Raw genomic sequence first — 17,689 nt, forward strand, 5'->3', positions numbered from 1 at the left:
ATCTGCATAAATGCAAAAATGTATGTATAAAGACATACATAAATAAACCATAAATTCAAGAATAAGCAAAAGGTTAAACATTATATAGTTAGATTCATGAAACATTGACAAAGCACTGAGATTTTCATCAATAAACTTCTCAATTTGAATCATGAAATTTCTTAAGAGAAGCAAAAAAGATGAAAAAAGTTGTTTTTGTCTTAAGAAGAGAGTAAAACTAGAACTATGATTCTGAGTAGAATGTGACGCATCACTTTTTGTGTTAGGGAAGTCTTCCTCTAGAAGGAGGAAACTTCCTTCTTTAGCATATTTGTCCTCAATTTTTTGCAATAAGCTACTCCAGTTTTTTCCTGTGTAAACTTGTCTTCCTATATAAAACATTCTTTCAATATTTTTATTTTTATTAACATACACTTTATTTCTATTTTATAGAAGTTCTTTTTTAAGATAACCTTAAACAAGAAAATGGCGGAAAAAATCTTTTCTTCTACTTGATATCAAGAAAAACATTTCAGTTTTAAATTTGGTTATCGAGTTTTCTGACCACATTACTCAAACTCTTAAGCCCAATTCTGATCATTAAGATGATAAATAATTTTTTAATACATACCTAGCAAAGCTTGGAATAAGTTGCTCTTAAAGATACCCATCACCTTTTTAACAGCGTTTTTCAACTGCTGCTCCTCTGGTTTCCTTAATTTTTTGCAGTATTCTTCCAGTAATGATAAAGCTCGGTCAGTATCTGAAAAACATGATTTTAAAATTCTATCTTATGGTCTTAGAAAAATAATAAGCTAACATTAAACTATTCTATAGTTATATTCCTAATTTCATGACAAAATAATTTAATAAACTAATCATGAATTCCATAAACTATCTTTAAAATTGATAATTACAATGAACTCAATTTTAAGAACCCACTTTTATTTCTGTTGTCTTCCAAAAGAATCTGCAACTATGAAACAAAACAAAGGTCCGAATGGAATGCTGACCAATTGATATTCACATAGTAGATGAGACTCTCTCTTGTCAGAAAAAATTATCTTAAAATTGGTGACTTCCTACCAGAGAGTGTCCAGATTCCTTAACACAACCTTTCAGGCCTCCGTCCCATGATCTGTTTACAAGTTATATTTTCAGCCTTATTTCCCACTATATATTATTCCACCCCCTCCACACATACACACACAGTGCCCAAGTCACATTGGATTACTCACTTCCCCTCTCCACTTCCCAACACACACACACACACACACACACACACACAGTGCCCAAGTCATATTGGATTACTCACTTCCCCTCTCCACTTCCCAACACACACACACACACACACTTTCTCTACTTTTTTTCACCTCTGCACTTTTCTTTGCTCTTCCTGCTCCCTGTATTGGAATATCCTCCCCCATACCCTGATTCTTTCCCTTGAATCAGTGTGCTATATTGGAAAACATTAATTGTCAGCTAGATCTGGGTCTGAAACCTTCTTACTAACTGTGTGTGACCCTCAACAAATTACTTAACTTCTCTGAGCTTCAGTTTCCTCACAGGTAGCAGGATTAAATTACACAATACTTAATACAATGTCTAATGCATAGAAAGTAATCAAGTCAACTGAAAACCTATCTTCCCTTAATTTAGACCTAACTCAAATGCTCTCTATTCCATAAAGCCATTGCTGACAGTTAAAATTAATCACTGTCACCCTTCTTCCAAACCATTTTGCCTACACAAATACTGCAGGCATTCTTAATACATACTGTTATATTATGGCTCTTGATAACATGTCTTCATTGCCCGCAAGACAAAATATCCTTGAAAAAGTCACCAAAGTGACAGTGTCTTTGTGTGTAGTAGGTGAAAATTGTCTTTTTTTTTTTTTTTTTTTGGAAGTCAGAAGATTCAATTTTGTTGTTCCAATATGAAGATCTATTTGGAGAATGTCAAGTCACATATTTTTAACTAATAATAATTATGTACACCAAGAATACAAAATACAGTAACTGATTGATTTACTCAGACCTGAAATGCATTATGAGAAAAGGCAAGACTCATCTTAACCAGTAAACAACTGCTTTCATCATCAACCTGTGTTTTATAAAATTATGTTTGGAAAGCTTCTGAAGAAAACGGCAACAAAGTTCAGACCAGAGTCTTAAATATTACACTGATAATTTTCCTTTTTATGATTATATATATATCTTTGTTTGTTCTGTTTGAGGAATTCTTATCCGAGGAACTAACAATATACAAACTTTTCATTTATAAGGCACATTATGAAAAGGGTTTCGTATGTGTATCATTTGGGATGAAAGACAACTGGAATTATCATTGGTTTTCCACAATTTCATCCTTTGCCCAGATTCTGTCATGAGTAAGAGTTTTACTTAGAGTCAATGTCACTTCCTTCAAAAGTCTCTTTTGGTATTCCTGGCACTTCTCCATCTGACCAGAGCTCTTCTCCTGTTACCTTATATCTTCAAATCATATGATGGATATTCATCAAAATTTCCATGCTTTGAGATTCATTCTTTTTCTTCCAGCTTTACTGAGGTATGATTAACAAATAAAAATTGTATATGTTTAAGGTGTACAACAGGAAGTTTTGATAATACATATATATTGTGAAGTGATTATCCACAATCATTACTACAAAGACAATTAATTGTCTTTGAATTTTAAAAGCCTTTCCCCCTTCAAATCTACCACTTTCACAGATTAAATACCAATTATAATAACAATAATTCATATTTATTGAGTACTTTATTTCATATCTTTCTCCCGAACCTTCCAATTCTTCACCCCCACAGCCATTCTCAGCTGATGATCATGCTTTCTATTTTACGGAAAATCGTAAGAGAACTTCCACAAGCTCCTAACATAACATCTACTGATTTATTAGTAACTGCACCCCTATATTCTGCCTTCCCTCCTGTTACTATGGATAAAATATTTGTGTTTCTCTCTAAGGCCAACTCCTCTACTTGAGCACCTGAGCCTAGTCTCTTTTGCCTACTCAAGGACATTGCTTCATCATCAACTGTTTTCCTCTGCATTCAATCACTCCCTTCAGCATACAAATCAACTGTATTATCAGTGATTTTTAAAAACTTTCCTTTATGCCTCATTCCTCTCCAACTAACTATAGTCCCCATTTCTCTGTTCCCCTCTAGAGCAAAACTCCTTTAAATTTCCCTTCATTCTTTCCTGAGACTACCCTAATCAGACTTTTCTTTCCAGTAATTCCACTAAAACTGCTCTTGTCAAGGTTACCTATTATCTCCATCCTACTAAATCCAGTGGTCAATTCTCAGTCATCTCACTTGACCCATCAGCAACATTTGATACTGTTGCACTCTTGAAACATTTTCTTCACTAGGCTTCCAAGCAGTGAATGCCGGTAAATGTTTAACAAACCAGTTCTCCAGGTAAAAAAAGAAAATGTCAAACTTTAACTTGTCAAAACTGAACTCCAGATCTTATCCACCACCCCGATCTGCTTCCCCTGCAATGTTCTCCATCTCTCATCCTTCCAGTTGTTCAGGCCAGAAATCGCTGGAGTCGTCATTCATTCTTCTTCTCTAACTCTCTACATCTAATCCATCAATAAATCCTGTTGGCTCTAACATCAAATTACATACAGAATCCCATCACTTCTCGCCACCTCCAGTGCTACTACCCTGGTCCAGACCATCATCTATCCCCTGCATTAATGAAATAACCTCTTACAAGTCTACATGATGTCACTTTTGCCCTCCTACAGTCTTTTCTAAACACAGCAGCCAGGAAGATGTTTTTAAGTCAGAAGTCAGATAGGATCACTCCTCAACTCATACCCTCCAGTGACTCCCCATCTCACTCAACAAAAGCCTCCCTCTCCGATTTCAGCTTTTACACCTCTCCTTCTGCTCGTCTACTCCAACCACAGTGGTCTCTGCTCTTTCTCAAATACATCAAGAACCCTCCTACCACAGGGACTCTACACTTGCCATTCTGCCTAGACATTCTTCCTTCAAATATCCATGAAGCTTACTACTTCACTTCTTTCACATCTCTGTGCATATGTCACCTTATCAATGAGGCCTTCTCTCATGCTCCTATATAATATAGCTTACTCCCTTAAAAGAAGGGAGAATTTCAATAAGCAGTAATGAATGGAGAAGGACATTGTGTAATTAGTTCTTTTTTGTCTTTTGTTTTTTTTTTTCTTTTAATTAGTTCTTTTTTTACCTAAGAAGGATAGAAATATAAAAATGAAAATGGATGCACATGAGCTCTCTCCAATTTTAAAATAAGACATATATTAACAAAAGATGGTGTTATAAACATATCCTAGTACGTGTGTATAAACCTTTAATTTTTAAAAATGCTTTGATACTTTACCTGATATAATATTTTTAACAACTCTTTGAATCAGGGACAAATATTTGAATCCCCATTTTGTCAACAATTAAACAATCAGCTGTTTCCCTGAAAAGAGAGTGGCTTACTATACCTGAGTTTCTAACGCATTCCTAACCACTAATGTAAATAATCAACAATGTCATAATTATAGTATACCTCTCTCAGTTCTCATATGTATCTTTGGGCGCTAGTTATCTGATTATCTATAGTGCTTCAAGCTTTAGCCTTTCTCATTCTTTCATTTGTTAAACAGATAATTTTTAAAAGTCTAAGTGCCAGGCATTTTTTCTTTTTTCTTTACAATTATAATTCTTTTTCCTCTGTGAAAAAGATGTAATTTTGTAGGTACTCACTTATTCTGAGATTTTTTTCCTGTGAATGGCAATTCTCAAAAATGTATCAATAGCATTCTCATAATCACATCTACAAATATAATTTGCTACGTAAGGGGACTTTCACTAATTCATTCAACATATATTTATTGAGTGACTACCCAGGGAAGACACTATTGATTCAAAGCAGCTAGATGTTCTCTAAACCAGCAGAGCTTATTATGCCTCTCATCTCTGTATGAGAAAAATCTGACACATAAAACAAGATGGTAGAATATAGGAAAAAACAAATGGTCAAATACGGTCAAGTCTATCTTAGACGACTTAGGCTTTTGCATGCCAGCATCTAATGCTGGAATTCTGGCTGCCCTTTTACGCTTCTTTTGATTATCAATAATGATCACTACATAGTGTCAATTCCATTTCTGATTAAATTCTTATTTCTGATTCATGAAAGGTTGAATTCGAAGGTAATCTAAAACTAGATACCTATACAAAGATGATAAATTAAGCAAAAAAAAAAAAAAAAGATGACAAGGATCTTGTTATACGAGTCAAAGACCCCTAGCTAGATGTTGACTACTTGAATAAAGTGGAAAGTTGAGATAATCATCCAGGTAAGTCAGGATGAATACTTTAATTGATGTTCAAATTAAACCAGGTATAAGTGGAGATTTTTTTCACCTGAATTGCCAATAAAATGGCCTCAATTTTCCTATTTTCTTTGTTAAAGGAAATCTGTATTCATATGACTCCTGAGTCTACTGAAAGGATGAAACTAAATTTGGAATACCTGAAGGCATGTACAGGAGGAAATAGGAGGGAAATCTTCTTTTTTTTAATTTCCCCTTAGTTTTTAATTTTTTAATTTTTAATTTATTTATTTTTTTTGGCTGTGCTGTGCGGCATGTGGGATCTTAGTTTCCTGACCAGGGATCGAATCCCCACTCCCTGCATTGGAAGCGTGGAGTCTTAACCACTGGACCACCAGGGAAGTCCGGAAATCATTTTTTTAAATAAAAAATTTTTGCATGAAATACGCAATCCAAAGGATATAGTGAATGTTACATAACTGGAATTATAGGTAATCATGTGTCTGTTAATTAAGCTTCAACTCTTTTGTATTTGGTTTAAGAATAGCATTACCAAAAAGTTACAAATAATTTGGGACAGGTGATTTAAATTTGAAACAGCAAACGGCAATACTGCTAACAAATGAAATTTTAGAAAGAGAGAAAGGATAACAAAATTATTTGCCACAACAAAAAATAAAAGGAAGAATTATAGAACATGTGATGGTATTGTTCAGAAAACTAAGATCAAAGTGTAATAGAGGAAAGGGTAAACTAAATACACAAGTCATTTAGAATACTGAAATTCCTTTAAATAAATTTATGTAACATTTTTACAGTTTAGAAAGAATTTTCACGTGCATTATCTGATCTGATTCCCACCACTGAGAAGTCATATTGCCTATTTTACATGAAACTGAAATTCATAGTGGCTTGTCCAATCACAGAACTACTGAATAACAGATTTGGAGCTTAATCTCAAAGCTTTTGATTTCAAGTATAGTGTTCTCTCCACAGTACCACCCTTAGTCCTCCAGAAACAGAGTTGAGCATATTTCTACGGAAAAAAAATAAAACTTGACCAATCAGACATAATTTTATCACTGAATTTTAGAATCTAGGGTTATATGTTGAATCTCTTATTTTTACATGTGTTTATTAATATAAAAATTATATTTATAACATATAAACTAAAATGGTCCTACCTTTAAAACCTGATAGAGATAAAAAGTTCTTTCATTCATTAATCAAATATTTATCTTACTATGCTCTAGACACTGGGAACTCAACACTGAACAAGATAAATATTCTACCCTCTTAGGGATTTCTTTTGTCTGAAAGTAAAGATAATTAAATAGAAAATTTAAACAAAGTAAAAGATTAAAATAGAGTGGGGTCATGCTATGATGAGGTACCAGGGGCCATGAGAACAGAGAAGTAAATTGATGCCATACAGACCATGCTATGTTTGGCCTTATACTGAAGGAGGAATAATAAGCCATGGAAGATTGTTTAATAAAGATGAGCATGACCATTTTTTAAAGTTTTAGAAAGATCATCCTAACTACGGTGTGATATATATCAATTGAAACAAACAAAAATGATTAGAGTTTTTCCCTCTCTCATGCCATTTCAAATGAATATATGCAACACTGAACAGTTTTTGATCATTATTTACAATATAAGACATTTGACTAGCAACTAAAAATATTTTATTAGGAAGTACTTATATGTGCTTAATTCTTATTATTGACATTATTGTTCTTGTTATTTTGTAAATTAAGATATTCATATGAAAATAATAAAATGACGAATGCCAACAGAAAAGTTATCCTCGTACCAGGTCTTTAAAAAGAAGCTTTTTTAATATTAAAATATACAGTTCAAGGTCATACATCAAAGGTGTCATTTTATTGCTAATAAAATTAGCTGGCATTTTTTGAGCAATGCTAAGCATTCTGCAGAGATCACCTTATATAATTTTCACAAGAACCCCAAGAAATACTACTATACACATTTTGCAAATGAGGAAACAAACTGAGAGAAATGAAATAACTTGCCCAAGGCTACACAACCAGTGTTGGAACCAGGGTATAAACCATGGTCTATCTGGCACCAAAGCCCATACTTTTAAGTATTATGCCATATTGAAACGTAACTTACTGGGCAAGGATCAGTGTTTCTTTTTTCTTTAATTGTCCTTAGCTATTATACTATACTTCCAGCCGCCCCCTCCCAAAAAATTTTTTTAAATATACTTCAACAAACACCTGTTGATAAGGCTATTTCCCCTATTGACACAAAAAGATATTAATATGAAATGGTGAATTTATATTACTACCTTTCAGATAAGTCATGCTTTCACAATTTCTATAGAATTGTTGAAGAGAACAATGGGAAAAGTACAAGGTTAAGTAGTAATAAACAGAAAGAAAGAAGATAGTAAATTGCATCTTCAGCTGAATATTGAAATATGCCTTAGTCCAGTTGTAACAAACTAGAAAAAGAAAATGAAAAAATAGGTAAAACTTGGAATTTAAATTGTGGGGAAAATGTATGGCCAGACTTAAAGCAGATCTAAAAACTGCAATCATTGTGTAAATATTGGATGGTTTACAGATTACTTTAGCAACATTGAAAGAGAAGAAATACTCATAAGAAACATTATTCTATTCTAAAAAAAAGCACAGTGTGGCATTTCCTTTCTGTAACCAGATGTGTACTTGCCACATCTGGGTAGGCTAACTCCAGAAGCTGACCAGGAAGCTGAACCCAGACAACTGATGGAAGGAGATAACTTTCCTCTGAACACAACTTTCCTCTTCCTTGGACCAAAAAAAAAAAAAGAAAGAAAGAAAGTATTCTGATAAGCATTTGTATAGCACTTTCCTATTCCCAAAACAATTTCCACATGGGCTAGATATTTTTCTTTGATTGTCTCAATAATCCTAAGAGTTGGATATTATTAGTGCAGTCATGTCTTAAGATGAGGAATTTGAAGCTCAGTCTGTTGATCTTCTTTAGATACCTTATTCAGCTAATGGTAAAGACAGGATTCCGTCCCGGGACTCTCCTCCACTGCACCATGATGCCATTCATTTGTTCAAAGAATACCTCACTCATACAGTAGAAAGAACATTGGATGAGCTTCCTGTCCTAATTCTATCACTAACTTTATAAAAGTGAAGTTAATATATATTATCTTATTTGATGGGGAAAAGAAAATATATGGGGGGAAGTATTAAACCCCTTTTAGAAAAGGAAACTGAGGTTCAGAAAGATGATATGATTTTCACAAGGTCACCTGGTGGCATTATCATAAGAAGGCATGTGAAGAAGTACCTGTGCTAGGCTGGCACTTTGAGATGTTAATTTCTTCTCTCCCTAAATGTTCCCATTTCCTTTCTTCTCATTCAAGCTGGTAACTGGTTTTGTGCTTTATTGCCTCAGGGGAGGTATGTACCAGGACAGAAAACCGACGGGATTTTAAAGTTATCCCAGTGTTGCTTTCCAAAAGCCTAAACCCTCCAAATAAATGTTTGTTTCAGAGATGAAAGAGAGATTTTCAGGTACATGCAGAGAGAGGGACATCTCCTAGCCCCTCCCCAGTCTAGAAAGAGATTTTCTCAGTTGAAAAATAAGAGAAGTTTTTGGATCCCAAGGCAGCAGGTATCTAGGCTCTGTTTCCTGGCAGCATTGCCTGAAAGGCAGAAAGACCCCAGAGAGGAAAAGCATCATTATGCAGCTAGGCAAACAGAAACACAGAAATTCTGGGGAAAAAACATTTAAATACATGTCTTAGAAGTACAATTGTTGCCAGACCAGAAAGAACCATCTAGACACAACAACTCATGCCTCAGAGGTAAACTGTTGTATATAGATGATCAATGACCAGATTATACCCCCATTCCAGATGGAACCCTACCATAACCCCACAGAAGTAGGAAAAAACTCAAAAAGGACTGGAGTGATTCTGCCCACAACTTAGTAATCAAGAGTCAAAAATAAAGTTGAACTATAGAAAATAAATGGATATTTCTTACACACCTAAATTTATAGACTGAGAGTCCAGCTCAGTGATTATCAGATCTTGTCCTTCCTCCTAGAAGCCACGTCTTCTGACTACTGGTCTAGGTTTTTCCCACAATATCACTGCTATTGAGGATTATAGGGACATGATTCAAAGAAATGAACATGACACGATGTTAATCCCAACATACACAGTGAAATTGCCTGTGTCCATATCTGTCTCCCTAATAAATTTTAAGCATCATAAAGGCAGACACCGAATATCATTTGCCACTGTAAAACATGCACCTAGCACAGTGCCTGGTACATAGCAGGCACTCAATAAATCTTTGTTGAATGGATAAATGATGGAATAAATAAATAGAAGGAAAGCTATTTCCTTAAATACATACCCAAGTTTACCTTTTAAAATAATTTATAGTTTATTACCTATAAGGTATTTTAAATAGTACAGAACCTAACAGGTTTATTTCAAGTCTCACCACACTTTCAATGGTAAAGATGTCACAACTCTCCAAAATGATAGGCCCCCTACAGAAGCCTCAGAGTCTTTAACAGAATTAGGGCCCTAATGGCTAGCAAGATGTGTCATCAGCAGCAATGGGATACATAATCTTACTTATAATCTTTGAAAGATTTAACTTAATTCATTTTCACAGGAGTTTCTACTTTATATCATTTCCTCTTGATTTTAAATCCTAAAACAAATGAGGTCAGGAGAATTGTTTCATAATAGAGGCAATTTGGCCATAATTCTTGAAATAGCTTTGAAAAACTCACTAAAAACTGAACCTATGCAGAAAGCTTACTACTTGGAATTTGGAATGACTGACTGGACAGAAGAGACTGGGTAAAACTCATGATCCTTTGCTGACAAAGCAACCTACATTGAGGATACAGAGCCCTCGTGCCTTGACTGCTACAAACTCCTGAGCAGGAATTATAGCTGGGGTACAAGTGCTCTTGCTCCAGTAAAAAAAAAAAAAGATTTTATACATCTCAGCATTATACTCAAAAATATTCTATCATCACTGACATGGTTACACAATAAATATTAAGAAATAAGAGTGTATAGGGCTTCCCTGGTGGCGCAGTGGTTGAGAATCTGCCTGCCAATGCAGGGGACACGGGTTCGAGCCCTGGTCTGGGAAGATCCCACATGCCGCGGAGCAACTGGGCCCGTGAGCCACAGCTACTGAGCCTGCGCGTCTGGAGCCTGTGCTCCGCAGCAACAGAGGCCGCGACAGTGAGAGGCCCGCCCACCGCGATGAAGAGTGGCCCCCGCTTGCCGCAACTAGAGAAAGCCCTTGCACAGAATCGAAGACCCAACACGGCCAAAAATAAATAAATAAATAAATAATAAAAATAAAGGAATTCCTTTAAAAAAAATAAAATAAGAGCGTATAATGAGAGTATATAATTAAGAAAGAAGAGAATTCTTATAGTTTACTGAATGCATTGTTATAGAAGAGTGACGGATTAATTGACTGATTGGCAAAGGCATAAATGAATTGAATGTCTTAATCTGATGTTTTAAAAATCCAATATTTTGTGTACATATTCTCACTGACTAGACCCTTCCACCCAAAGATGTAACCAATCATAGGCCTAAAGGAGAGATCAAATATTCTATCATGAATGGAGCACTTGGGCAGTTTCCCAAAAACCTAACAGTTCAAATATTTTATGGTGTAAATTCATTAGCATATCATTTGCAACATTCCCAATACATAAAAACTGTAAAATAAAATCAATTAACAGATAATTTTAACACTATGCCTATTGTTTGCTTCATAACATACTCCTATAATCAGTAGTTGAATACAAAGAGTATTCTTCTATTTCTCTCTCCAGAATGTTCTCTCTTTATGCCTCCTGGATTGATGAATATTTTCCAACATCAAGGATCTGTGGCTTGATGTAGAGAACAAACATATGCACACCAAGGGGGGAAAGTGGCAGGGGGGCGGTGGTGGTGTGATGAATTGGGAGATTGGGATTGACATGTATACACTAATATGTATAAAATAGATAACTAATAAGAACCTGCTGTATAAAAAAATAAATTAAATTAAAAATTGAAAAAAAAAAAAGAATCTGTGGCGTCATGATTTTCAACAATTCTCTCAACCAAGGTCAAGATGTCCCTTTTGAGGGATTTTAAATCTAAAAAAATCTTTAGTAAGTTATCTTACTTTGACTTACAGAAATTACAGAAGTTTGAAACCTGCCTTTTCCCATCCCTCTCTGGGGCTTAACTCTTTTGAGTTCTACTGGCTCAGAAAAAGAAAAAGCATGAAGTTTTTTGAAATTGAAAAAGCATCTGAATATAATCCTGGTATGGCAAACACAAAAGTTCAAACAAAAACTTGGTGAAGTACGTACAGAAGGGATAAAATAGCTACTCAGGTGTAGTCAATAAATTTAGGTACATGTTTTCCCCTTTAGAGAACCTAAAAAAAAACTTAGTAATTGAAGAAAAGCTAGAGATAGAAAGAGAGTATGCTCAGATGCTCAGATAATGAAAGGCAAATATAAACTAGTGAGATCCTACAAAAAAGAAGTTAAGCCACAAAGTGCAGGAAATAGATAATGAAAGAAATTTTTAAATGAGGAAAAATTAAACATAAGCGTTATAAGTTCCCTTCCAGAGAGTGGGGAAAAAAGAAAAACAGAAATGACACTTTTATGAAGTATACAGTCAACCAAAAGGAAAGAGTGTAAACCCAGGAAACAACAATCTCAATTTCACAAATGTCCGTAAGATACATGGCAATATCATGTCTTGGGATTCTAATCACACAACATTCTTCAACTTCCTTTAAAAAGAACAATGTCAAAACATGTGAATTATGAAAATGATAGTGTTTAAGTTTCAGTACATGGTATACATACTCTATTATATGGCTAAAAACAGTTGCAACAGAAGAATTCAAAGGAAATAAAGTGTCATGTGAATTAATAACATCAGATAGACTTCTATACCAATTTAAAAGAAGAGCAGAATAGGACAACTTTTTAAAAACACAAATGAAATAAACATCAACCTCAAAGTATTAAAAGCATTGATTTTTTTCACATATTTAATGACAGTGAAGAGAACAAAAAACTGCTCAAAAAAGAAACTGCAATGTACTAAAAAATTCTGTTGAAGTATATTTTATCACTAAAACAGCAACTTTCTGCAAAAACCACAGGGGAGAACACAGCTATCGTTAACTTTTATTTCTTGCATTAATCCAACATGAAATCAGATCAATTCACAAGTCTGTTGAAATAGTCCCTTACTATACATCATGACCTTGCATCATATCAGAGAATGCTGATACAACTTATCTTGGATTGGCCCTGAATTTTCAGAATTTAAAACAGGTCAAAGATATCATAAAGGCTCAGTTGGGAGCAAATCAAGTTACAACTGTAGAAAACAGAATCCTGAATGAAAAGCGACTGTTGGGAGAAAAATATCTCTGAAGAAGAAATGATGAGTGTTCTGTTGATAAAACTGAGATCTATAAAAATGTGAAGAGAGTGAGGTAGAAGAGGTAGGAAGTAATGTCATAAAGCAAAATAGCACTGAATATAGCAGTTTTGGCTTACCTAAGAACAATCAAGAATAGCACCTAAAAATGTACTTAGGGACATTCCCGGTGGTCCAGTGGTTACAACTCTGTGCTTCCACTGCAGCGGGCCCGGGTTCCATCTCTATTCAGGGAACTAAGATTCTGCATGCTGTGAGGTGCAGCAAAAAAAAAAAAAAAAAATGTACTTAGATGTCATATCCATTCCCACTTCCTACCATGCTTACATGTTACCAATCAGAGAAACTACTCTCTACTTCTACAATAACATACAAAATATATAACAAGTGAGAAATATGTCTTATGAAAATTTCTTATTGTAATAAGAATATATTCAACAATGAATAAACACTTGGCTCTATGAGGATAGTTATCGTTTAAGATTACATAAAGCCTAGCTTCCATCCTATCTACCACATGTAACAATGAAGAAAGAAAAAAGAGGGACTTCCCTGTTGGCACAGTGGTTAAGAATTCGCCTGCCAATGCAGGGGACACAGGTTCAAGCCCTGGTCCGGGAAGATCCCACATGCCGTGGAGCAACTAAGCCCGTGCACCACAACTACAGAGCCTGCGCTCTAGAGCCCGTGAGCAACAACTACTGAGCTCACGAGCCACAACTACTGAAGCCTGCGAGCCTAGAGGCCATGATCCACAACAAGAGAAGCCATCACAATGAGAAGCCCGTGCACCGCAACGAAGAGTAGCCCCCGCTCGCCGCAACTAGAGACAGCCCGCGCGCAGCAATGAAGACCCAATGCAGCCAAAAATAAATAAATAAATTTTTAAAAAATACAAAAGAAGCACAAATATTAAAAAAAAAAAAGAAAGAGAAAAGATTCAAGATGATAGAGGACTGTGCTCTCTGCAGAATAAATCTAGGTTATACTTCAAAGTATTTGTTTTACTTATAGAAACAGTACAGATAATAAGCTTAGCTAATTAAAAATATAATGTACATGTCATAACTTGTTTGGTTAGTTGTCTATAATATTTTAAAATATATATCTTAATACTAACAGTTTTAAGAGATTTTTAAAAAGATAAGCTGTTTCTCTAGATTAGTTCATGAAGTAAATTACATAATGCATATACTTTAGTAATATCCAAATATGTACTTGTTAATTAGAACTTTGTACTTTGTTAATTAGAACTTGTTGATCCCTTAAAAAATTAGACCCACTACAATCAACCCATTGGTAAAGAATAAGAGAAGAGGAAGGAGGGAGGGAGGAAAGAAAAGGAGGGAAGGAAGCAGGGAAGGAAATAAATTATTTCTCATAAAGTATGGTTTTCAATAATGTATTGGCAATTTTTGTAACTTCCTTTAAAGGTAGGAACTTTTTTAAAAAACTCAGTCTGTTGGGTTTAGAAATCTTAAGTTCACCCTGCTTAGTTAAGTTATATCTAGAACATCAATGCCTTTCCTCCGCCTCCTTTCCAGATACCTTTTATCCCTCTCTTTCTCTCTCCCTTTCCTCTCTCCCTTCCCTCTCTTCCTCTTCTCTCTGTCTCCGTCTCATACACACACACACACACAATGTGTTTAATTCAATTACTAGTTGAAAGTAAGTCCAAAAGGGACACTAACTAGAGCACAATAAATGGTAGAAAGAATAAAAATACAGCCCAAGCTAAATAAGTCAAAGAGACGTATCCTTTATTGGCTACATTCCCCCAAATCATTCTTGTTCCAAATAAACCAATTGTGTCAGGTCTGGACAGGTGTAGCTCCAAAATCTCAAGGAGAGTTTACTTCTCTCAGTGATATTATGGAGGAGAGCAGGAGAAGGAAACAAGCCCAGTCTTAAATTCCAGCATACAAAGGGACATTTCTAGGTGTTTCAGAGGTTTTATATATCATTGTCCTTCTCTACAGACAGCAGTTGGGTAAAGAATCTCACTGATTATAAGTTTCCTCAATACACCTTCCCAATCCACAGGTAGGATTAAACATCATGCAGAGCCAGGCTGCACCTTAACCTTCACACTAAGCTTTAGTTTCAGACTGTAGCAACTCACATAAATGGTCAACATTTGGATCTATACTAGTCCACTACAGTAGAGTTCAAGGGTATTGATACACATTTTAGTTTAAAACTCTTTAAAAAACTCCTCTATAGTTGATCTGGTCTTCTATAAAATGTCAAAAAACAAAAAACAAAAAACACCAGCTTCTCCAGGATCCTTAGGTGAACAAGGTTCACCTGGGGTAGATCTAGGCTAAAGTGAATCCCAAGGTGTGACCTATAATAAACTATACTTCAGGAACCTTCCAGATCTTGATCAGTGGGGGTGGGGAGTGAGGTGTTTACCTCATTTGCAGAATTTGCCAATCATGTTACTGGATAATGTATACATCTGGAAAAGCACAACAGTTACCAAAGTGGTGCTTTATCACAAAAGTGAAGATTTCCACTAGAGTAAACCCAAACATGAAAGCTATTTTTAATAAAAGATAAATAATAAATCTATAATTGCATTCACTACAAACAACTTTATCTTTTACAACTATGTAATTTGCTTGATAAATATTAAATCCATGAGGAAGACCTGCACTGTACAGGTTTCTTTTTTAAAGACTGTGTAAAAGTAACCTTTAACAAGCTAAGAAAGCAAGCTAAAGAAAATCCCAAATCTGTGGTATCAAATTTACGCTGATTACAAATGGTGATTTATACCACCTGATTTAAGAAACCATAAATGCCTATAATTAAATACAACAGTCCTACTTGGTTTTCATTTAGTAAAGTAATATTACTGAATGATGTACCACAGAAAAGACATCATTACAATAACTACATCCCAAGCAAAATCCTACTCTCAAATGGACTACAATTTAAACTGCAAATAGCAGAACCAAGAAAAAGGAGAAACATATATAGAAAGCCTCATAGCCCACCTTTCTTCTTGACTGGCATTCTTGGGTCTTTCCACTGCCACAGGATTCAAGATCTCTTTTCAGGTCTCAACTTGATCCACCTGGATGGAGGCCAAGAGCCAGGTAACTGTTGCAAACCACTTCACTGTTTGAAATCCAGGCTGTCTTCTTTCAAATAAAGAAAAAATGATGTATTTTTTCCACCAACTTTGACAGTGCCCACGGAGTTTAAAGAAAAATAGCTTTTGAGTTTTTCAAGTTTTTCAATGTTTATAAAACATTTATTCTGTTTAAAAAGAAAATTATTGTAAGCATAGAAAACATTATTAAAACTCCTCTTCAGGCAGCAACATTTTTGGAGTTCGATGACTAACTCAATTAAGGCACAAACCAAATTTACACAGCTGTCTCATTACTCAGTACATGATCAAAGATGAACTGGTTGATGATAAAAACCCTCAATTCTTCAGAGAAAAATTTAAAACCCTCACCCCCCAAAAATACTTTTAAAAACCTCTTTGACTCTAGTCTCTAAAAAAGGTGGGTGAGTTTGGACAGTTTTCTGGGGCAGAACACAGACTGAAAGGCCCCTTTCTATTCACTGGACCAGAAGTTCCGGATCTCACCCCCTCAGTGAGACAGGATCCAGCTTGCTGTCACTTTCATTTTTTTTCTTCTGTGCTCTCCAAGCCCCTCAGGCTTGATCCTTAATGCCCCCTCTGCTTCTGATCCTCCCACGTATTAACCGAGAGGATTGAAAAGAAGGAAAGCAATCCCCTGGCATGGAGACATTAAAGTGACAGTGCTACTCAATGGGCACTTGATGCAGGATGAGTTGGCGAAGATTTCTTCACACTGGAGTCATTCACATCATGCCGTCTCTTCGCATCCAAGCAGCTCCCTATCCGGCGAGGAAAAACACTGAGACTGTTCGAGACAAGTCAAACCTTCCCCCAAAGGTGTTTTCTGAGACGCTGTAGTAGTATTAGGCATGTGAGCATAAGCTGTGCAAACAGTTCGCGGTTTCCTAAATGAGAGAGTTCGGCCGCTTGGCTTCCACATCCACCCTTTTTCCCTCAGTCTCTCTCCAAACTACCCACCTTCCTTTTGCAGAAAAAACAAATCTCTCTGCTACCGCCGGCCACCCCTGCCCACACCCCGTTCTTATATAGAAGAGCACAGAAATGTCCTGCACCCTCCACGCGATGAAGTGTTTCCTCAGGCAGGAGAAACAGCAGCACTAGAAATTATATAACTCTCGATTTTGGCTTCTCTAAGACATGGAGACTGGAGGGTCGGGGGGTGCTGGTCTGGGAGATACTGCTGGGCACTGAAAGCGCACAAAAGGGCGCCAGGCGTCCTCGCAGCGCCCCCCAACCCGAAACACCGGCTGGTAAGGGGGTCTTCTCGGGGAGCGGGGGTGGGGGGGCGAAAAATTCTCTCCGGTCTCTTTCCAAGCGAGGAGAAAGGATGGAATATGAGGGGACTAAAGATTGAGGAGGGGAGTCTGACGGCTGTGAGGGGAGGAGGCTAGTCGGGGCCGCTCTGGCAGCCGGTTGGGGGCTCTAGGGAGGAGGTGCCCGAGAAGCCGGAGCCGTAACACACGGGCCAGGCCAGAGGGGCAAGCACCCTGAAGGAGTGAAAGGGGCTGGGCAGCTCGGCCCCAGCTAACGGAGGTGCCCTGAGGAGAGGAAAACGCGCAGCGACATCCCTGCGCTCGGACCGCCCCCACGTTCCCCTCAGAAGGCGAAAAGAGGGAGCTACGCTAACAAATTAAAGAGAAGGGAATACGGGCCTGGAAGGGGGGCGGGCCCATGGGAGTCTGGGCCTCCTGGAAGCCAATGAGCGGCTCCAGTTTCTGGACGCCGGGCCCAATCACAGCCAGGATGGAGG

General features: G+C 36.5%; 1 protein-coding gene across 3 annotated transcripts in view; it reads right to left on the reverse strand.

Moving 5' to 3' along the window:
- Positions 1 to 17,604, reverse strand: part of DLG2 (discs large MAGUK scaffold protein 2) — a 2,068,078-nt gene extending 2,050,474 nt beyond the window's left edge. For all 3 annotated transcript variants that reach the window (XM_082343299.1, XM_082343288.1, XM_082343300.1), the window contains exons 1-2: positions 15,818 to 17,604; positions 611 to 742 (exon numbers count right to left, since the gene is read on the reverse strand). In XM_082343299.1, the coding sequence (XP_082199425.1) occupies positions 611 to 742; positions 15,818 to 15,836 (151 nt within the window). In that variant the 5' untranslated portion in view covers positions 15,837 to 17,604. The remainder of the gene's footprint in view (positions 1 to 610; positions 743 to 15,817) is intronic.
- Between the last annotated feature and the right edge of the window lie 85 nt (positions 17,605 to 17,689).

This window comes from Balaenoptera borealis (genome assembly GCF_965194805.1).
Source record: "Balaenoptera borealis genome assembly, chromosome: 11".
NCBI lineage: Eukaryota > Metazoa > Chordata > Mammalia > Artiodactyla > Balaenopteridae > Balaenoptera > Balaenoptera borealis.